The sequence below is a fragment of the Cyprinodon tularosa genome, unplaced genomic scaffold, assembly GCF_016077235.1.
Source record: "Cyprinodon tularosa strain WSP-4 unplaced genomic scaffold, ASM1607723v1 ctg484, whole genome shotgun sequence".
In the NCBI taxonomy this organism is placed as follows: domain Eukaryota; kingdom Metazoa; phylum Chordata; class Actinopteri; order Cyprinodontiformes; family Cyprinodontidae; genus Cyprinodon; species Cyprinodon tularosa.
In genome coordinates this window covers 591,467-598,932 of record NW_024039212.1, presented here as the reverse complement: position 1 = coordinate 598,932, position 7,466 = coordinate 591,467, and the positions used below count along the sequence as shown (strand labels likewise).

General features: G+C 36.5%; 1 protein-coding gene across 2 annotated transcripts in view; it reads right to left on the bottom strand.

The window, feature by feature from the left end:
* Positions 1 to 888: 888 nt before the first annotated feature.
* jakmip2 (janus kinase and microtubule interacting protein 2) overlaps positions 889 to 7,466 on the bottom strand; it is a 47,121-nt gene continuing 40,543 nt past the window's right edge. Inside the window, exons 20-24 of one of the 2 annotated variants that reach the window (XM_038302211.1) lie at positions 6,460 to 6,510; positions 5,858 to 6,010; positions 5,705 to 5,770; positions 4,477 to 4,550; positions 2,124 to 2,261 (exon numbers count right to left, since the gene is read on the bottom strand). In XM_038302211.1, coding sequence (XP_038158139.1) covers positions 4,500 to 4,550; positions 5,705 to 5,770; positions 5,858 to 6,010; positions 6,460 to 6,510 — 321 coding nt within the window. In that variant the 3' untranslated portion in view covers positions 2,124 to 2,261; positions 4,477 to 4,499. Of the gene's footprint in view, positions 2,262 to 4,476; positions 4,551 to 5,704; positions 5,771 to 5,857; positions 6,011 to 6,459; positions 6,511 to 7,466 lie in introns of both variants that reach the window. The other variant, XM_038302210.1, reaches the window with a different exon arrangement.

Below are 7,466 nucleotides of genomic sequence, written 5' to 3'. Positions count from 1 at the left end.
TTTTCTATGGGATGTTTGTATTCATGGAAAAAGGTGTAGTGAAAGATATTGTTTCCAACCTAACGAAATGAGAAATAGGTCACTGAAAAATAGGGAAGGGCACCAATTGATCGATTGGCAGCTATTTTGGCCTTGATTTCCTTAATTTTGGGAGATCGCTGGTCAGTGGAAACATGGATATGAAAGAGTTGTCGTTGCTTTTTGTTTTAATTTGAGTGTTATATTTCGGGCAGTTCAGTACTTCTTGTTTCATTGATGTCAATTTTTTTAAGGCGCAATTGTTGCACCCACACTAACAAACAATACTGGTACCTTTAGGTTCATTGTCATGCACAAAGTCAAATCCATTTTCTAAATGGTAAAAAATGCTGAAAACCTTCAGTATTTCTTAAAACATGAACTGGTTCATGTTTTGGAATACTAAATTTATTTGTTCTTAAATTGTTCTGTTGTGTTCAGATTCAGGGGTATAAACACTGACTTTGGACACCAAGGATTTAGACAGACCGGTTTTGCGTCACAATTTATCAAATATTCTTTATAACAGTTTTGGATTTTAGTTTGGAAAGAATTGGATGATTTTGCATTCTTATTATTTGCAAACACTGCATTGAAATAAGATAAGCATGTAAACCCCAATTTATGGACTAGTTAACCTGGACAGCAACATTCTTTAAAAAAAATAAAAATTCTTAAAGGGGCGTTTTTTGATTTATGAAGCCCTAATTCAGTTTCCAATAATTAAAAATAAGATTTCCTTAGTGTTCTTAAAATCGCATCTTTCCTGAGGAGGACATTTCATTATACTCCAATTAATAACCAAAATAAATCGAATGTACTCTTTGGTACATAGGTAGAAAAAGGTTTGTTTATGGGTACAAAATGATATCACTTAGGCATGAAATTAGGGTTTATTTTAACCAAAGATGCAAACTGACCTGGAGCCTGATATATCTAGAACAATATGTAGGAAGGAGAAAAATGGGGAAGAAAAGACCAAAATTCATTTTATATCCACATTCATTTAGCTTTTCAGTTATAACCATCTATGGGGTATAAAGTTCATCGTTGCAGCCATCACCACAATAGACCAGAGCAGTTTATATCCTTTTTAAATAATTTGAAAACTGCTAAGTACATTAACTGTTCAAGCTGCTTCAGAGAGTAAAAAAATGACAGCTTATCACAAAAAAATAATAAGACTACATAAAATAATTGAGAGTCATGTACATATCAACAGTATATATATATTACATAACAGGTGTTTTTGGAACTCTTGGAAACATTGATTGGTTGGAACACTACAAAGAAATCTGGACAGTTGCGCCTTTTTACTCTTCTGGCTTTAAAAAAAATTTCACAGCAGTTCCACAATCTACAGGTTTCCTCATGGAAAATTGGTGCTGACTGGAGCTGGATGTAAGGGAGCCATCTCTTTCACTTTTGACCTTTTTTTTCAGTGATGAACCTGAGTGTTCCTCTTCAGAATCCACTGTTTACAGGACAGCTTTGCCTTATAGCAGGTATAACCTTCTGGGGGAAGTGCAAGCAGTCAGTTTAAGCACCATTCTGGAAGCAGCAACCACAGGCTAGAAAGTAAGGCAGCGTGTCCCAAATGTTCCTTATTATTATCTGGCCTGAGGTCAGCTCTGCTCCGACAGCTTCTGCACTCATGGGCCCTGAGTTGGCTTGTTTCTACTCATCGATGACTTGAATCCCAAAAGAATGTTCTTACAGCTTTGGGCAGCACATGAAAGAGGGAAAGCTGTGGTCCTGTGGTTTGTATTTTTCACTGTTTGAGTTTTCAGTCTGTTTATGTTCCCCTTATGGCCGTGGACATATTATAACCCTGCATGGCAGAGAGAACATCTTCCAGGCTTTGGTTTTGAACTAGCAAAACGTGTGTGTGTGTGCGTGTGTTGCATTTACATATGCATGCGTCTCTGTAAACTATGTATGTCAGATTATTTATGTGTTTATAGATTTCTTTGCAAGCCTCTGAAGGTCTCATTGGGTGTTACTTTGCTAGAAAAATAAACAGTCCTGGGCGGAATCTCGAAGATCTTAACTCCAGTCCAGTCAATAAAACAAAACCAAATCAACAACATTTTTAGTAAAGTTTGAAGTGCGCACAGGCTGAATCCACCAACATCTGGAATCACTGATCTTTCAACAGCCACTGCTACACACACTGTTTTCAGCTTGTCCAACACATAATCAACATTGGAGACCCAAACAAGACCTCTGAGCTGACGCAGCACCTGGAAAGAAAGGGAAAAAAAAGAAAAAGCTTAACAGGAGGTAAAAACGTACAGTTTTACAAAGCAGAAACAAACAAAAACAAATATATATTTTATAATATATTAAGCCTTTCGAATTCGCTGAAGGTCAATTCACTCAGTCTAGTTAATTACATGGATTAGCTACAAACATTTTTATTCATCAAGTTTAGTGAAATTGAAAGAATGGAATGAACAAACCCTCCGTAAATCCAAGTTATACCTTCCAAAAAAGCCGACAATATCACCATGGATGGATGGATGGATGGATGGATGTGCAGTGAGGAAGGGAGGGAGGAAGGGATAGTGAAAGGAAGGGAATGAGTGAGTGAGTGAGTGAGTGAGTGAGTGAGTGAGTGAGTGAGTGAGTGAGTGAGTGAGTGAGTGAGTGAGTGAGTGAGTGAGTGAGTGAGTGATTGATGGATGGATGGGTGGATAAAGAGAGGGAGGGATTGAACCCTTATAAAATTTTAAAAGGTTAAAAAAAATTGTTTTAGTTTCTCAATCTTATTTTTCATGTATTTTGAAGGTAATGTGTCAGGACTAGGCAGTACGGACTTTTATTTGGAAATGTTGTGGAATTTGTTTCAGTATTGGTAAAAAAACAAAACAATGTTTTTAAAATAAGTTACCTCCATTATCATCATACTTATTATCATCTGTGACTAAATACCAGCCATGTCCCACAAACCAAAACATTGCTCTAAAAGCAAATTTTACTAATAATCAAGGAAGGCCCCTGATGCACCACTTGAAAACAATTACATAATTCTAATACCAAAAAGATCTATAAAAAAAAATAAAAAAAATTGGTAATTATTAGGTAAATAAAAAAAGAATTTTCTTTTCTGATACAGACAAGACATAGATGACCATTGATGGTCTTATGGGCAATGAAATAAGTAGTTAAACAGTAAAAGGAATAATCCTAATTTTACTTAGAGCTCAATTAAGTATTTCTACCAATTTTGGTTGATATCACATTATTCAATAAACAAAAGGATGATTTCCCTTTTCTGCTGTCAGGCAATCAGAATCCACTTAGTTTCACTAGAAAACTCTCACCAAGGGCTTTAATAATCTGGCAGTTATGACTGGCAGGTTAAATAGAGGCAAGAGCAGGTGAAAGAGAGGGTGCTTATGAGTAAAAGAGTGAGGCAAGTAAATGAAATGAGTAATCAAGCCAGTCGTCAGCCCAAAGATCATGACATGGCTGTAATAAATGATAAAATTCAGTCATGGAACCCGATTGAAATAGGTGGCAATTAAAATAAATAATGCAGATAATATTTTCCCCAAAATATCTGATCTTAATGTTGCAAAAAAGATTCTTCTTTTTCTCCTGCAGGTTGGCTGGTCACTCATTTAGAGATGGGGTGAGACAGGAGTGGAGCCGCTTCTCCACATCGAGAGCACTTTCGTTGCTCAGATGTTTGTTTCTGATGCCCCCTGGACGCCTCCTTTCAGGCCTTGGGGGGGGGGGGGGGGGGGGGGGGGTGTCGAGGTACAGGCAAGGACACGCTGGGGGAACTTTATCTTTCTGGAATGTTTCAGTCTTCCCCCAGAGGAGCTGAAGGAGGTGTCTGGGTTGAGGAAAGTCTGTGAGTCTCTTAGAGCAGAGACTGCTGCCCCCCCTCAATGTGGTAGATGACGGGTACAGATATTTTATAAAAACAACAAAAACTGCATGAAAATACTAGATGAAAACAATATCAAAGTAAGAAAAATGAAAAGAAAAATGAAGTAAGGATAAATAGGAAGAATTAACGTAACCAAGGTTGTATAAAGTTATTATTGTTAGAAGGGATGAAGCTTCTAATGAAGTTAAAAGCATTATTCTGCAGATTTTTGCTTTTATTAAAGTACAAAACACTAATTATGTTGACATTTCCTGCAGCAAGGATGAAAGTGTTAATAATTATTGTCATGTTTTATCAACTGAATGATTTAGTTTAGCTTTTCTACTCAGTTTGTCTATCAGTGCAGCGTTACCTACAACTGTTTATACTTTGTTTCATTACAGTGAACAACAGAAAACTGTTTTATCTAATCATTTAGCACTGACGTTGCAAAATGCCAATTTCCCATGTCAGGGTGTTGCTCTATAAAACTGTTTCGGCTGTTCCAAACACTTTTCCTTTTGAAAGGTTGAGAGAAGAGATGCTCTTAGCTCGAACACAAAGAGAGCAGGACTCACCTCAGCTACAGCCACCAAAGACTTCAAGGCCAAAGGATAAAGGCAAGAGAAAAGAACAAGAAAAGAAAGAGAAACTGCAGCATGAAAGAACAAGAGAATGAAAGAAAGACAGAGAATTAGAGGAACACTTAACATATTTGTGCCAAAAAAGACTAATTATATTGAGGTAACTTCATGATATTATATCTCTGTTTATTATAAATATTTTATTTGTGTCCTTCCGTCCAAAAGTTTTGAGGTCTTCAGAACTTTCTGTGTTTATTTCTAAACAAAGACGCAATGCGTCAATTTGTCTGGGTTGCTCAATAGCTGCTCGTTTGCTTTTAATAAACTTGAAATCTGTAGTCATAGATACCACATCCTAGATGTTCTCTTTCACATTCATTGTTCCTTTATACATTCATATTTGAAGAGAAACTAAAAAAGCAGAACACACAATGTCCGCTATGTTGAAGGCTCCTGGATCCCAGGCTCCCTTTTAACACGGCAGCAGTTCTTATAAAAACCTTCACCAACTACATACTAAGTGTATCTACTTAACAGTACATGGACAATATTTGTGTAAGAATTTGTGTTTTTTTTTTCTTTTTTAAAGTTTTTTTACATAGTCCAGTTTTTTAAAGGAATGTAGCTTTCTTTTAACTGCTGTGATCAAAAAGTGATAAAATGATCAAAGAGGGGGATAGATGTAACTCAGGGATATATTGGGAGCTTCCGTCTTTGACACCCCTTTACCTCAACCCCATTTCCCATCCATGTGCTTCAAATACAGGATCTAAAAAATCTCACAGAGAAATCTTTGAAATATTATCACAGTGTATTTATTAAACTAAATGAAAATAATAACCTATGTGACATTCTAACTTGAATGATGATTTACAGTGAACGCCATTGCAAATCAAACTGGGGTTTAGAGATGCAAAGTGATGTTAGCAATAAGATTTATCTTTTATGCGGATTATATGCATCTTATACGCTAGATTTTTTTACCCTGGATGTAAGCCTTTAATTCCTGATAAATAATACACCATCTTACATATTGTCATAAGATCTGGAAGCACTTCAGTCACAGAAAGTCATTTCACAAGGGTGCTAGCACCATTGTAACCACTAGATGTCAGTATGTGTTCAGCATTTAGGCTATCTAAACTATTACTTTGAACTTTTTAATCTGTGAGCAACATCCTTAGTAAGTACTGCTTTAAGACACAGGTGTATCAGCAATTACCTTTTCCTCTAGATCTTTAATCTGCCGCCTTTGGATTTCTGTCTTGTCTTCAAGATCACGGATTCTCTGTTGTTATTTAGAGACAAATGTATGAATACAACCAGTCAGCTAGAAAACCTTTTTTTTGTTAAGGTTTCAGTATATATTAAGAACCTGGTGGGCCTGGTGTAGCAGCTCCATCCTCTCCTGGAGGATCTGGCAGTCGTACTCGCGACTCTTTCTCAGCATCTGCCTCCTCAGCTTCTCCACCGCCATTCTCAGCTCGTCCTTCTGAAGCTCGTTCAGAGGCTCGCCGTACTTTATCACCTGGTGCAAAGGCATCAGCTAGCATTAGAAAAATCCTCTGGCATTAGAAAAATCGCCGCTAATCATTTCAAGATGAATTTTTACTTATTTTAGATAAGTAACTCTTTCCATGTAAAAAAGGGTTTCAAGAAATCACAAGATTCTGAGAACATTTTAAGAGCCCTGCAGGGATCTTGCATCTCTTAATTTCATTCTCTGTGAAACTACTTCAAGTGATTTAAAGTTTTGACAATGAATGCTTTTATCTTTTTAGGAGAACCATTTCAAATAGCTTTAAATCTCCTCCTTAATGAGAACGGGATGATCGCAAGCATGTGTTCAGATTTACTGAATGAATTAGCTACTGTTTTTAATAATGCACGCCTTGGAGTTTTCTAAACATTTATATTTTTTTCTCATAGCATGAGGATGTGATGCATTAAAACATTTAAAAAAATCAAATCAAACACCTTGTCCTGCTGCAGGGCGTTGTATAGGGTTGCTTCCAACTCCTGGATTTGCTGTTGAGAAAACGGTTGTAAATTTACTCATCATACGAACACAAGCAAATCTAAACATTTAAAAAATACCTGTATTTAAAAAGGAATTATTTATTGACATTATTCATTGATTACTTTTAATTTCTTAAAGGCTTTGCTTCTTAGAGCCAGACTTTCTTGCAATCGTTTAACAATACTTTCCCCCTTTCCCTTTATTACACATATTGTTGTTAAATGAGAATGCATCATATAGTAGCCACTAAAAACCGCCTTCAAAAGTCAAATAACTAGCTCTCTAACATGAAAGAACAAAACTATAAATAACAAAAATATTAAAGTCAGTTCAGAAACATCTTTTTACATTTCAAATTGAAAGCTAATATTCTTGATCAGAATCTGTAGAAGTCTGCCTGTGATTTAAGGTTGGAAAAAAGGTCCACCGTCCAGTAGGAGAACAAAAGCAAAAGGAAGTAATTTCAAAGGAAACACTCAAATGTAATGGAAGGTCCTATGGTAGTTAAAGTAGAAAATCTTTTTTTTTTAAGGTTTCAGGTTTTTATTCTTTTTTTTAATTCAAATTTCATTCTATAAATTGTGATTTAGTCATTTTCCTCTAAGGGTGTTTTTCTATTGTCTAAGGGTCTCTTTAAAGAAAGTATTCTCCCACTGTGCAGAATCTGTTAGTTTAATCTCTAACGTTATGCTCTCTCTGCTTTTTCTCATAGTAGCTTCGTCTCGTCTGTTCCCGTGTGGCTGTGACTCCATCCTGGAGAGAAATATCAGCTGTGCTGCTGCCATCAACCCCTCTGTTTATAGATGCTGGAGATTGCCTTGTTTTTCAGTGTAGTCCCGTTTCTCTGACTGTGACTGTGTATCCTGGACAGGGCTGCCTTTTACAGCTGCTTTCTGCATCTTTGCTTCTGTCTCCTTGAACCCCAGTCAGCCTCGGCAGATGGCCGCTCACACTGAGCTTGATT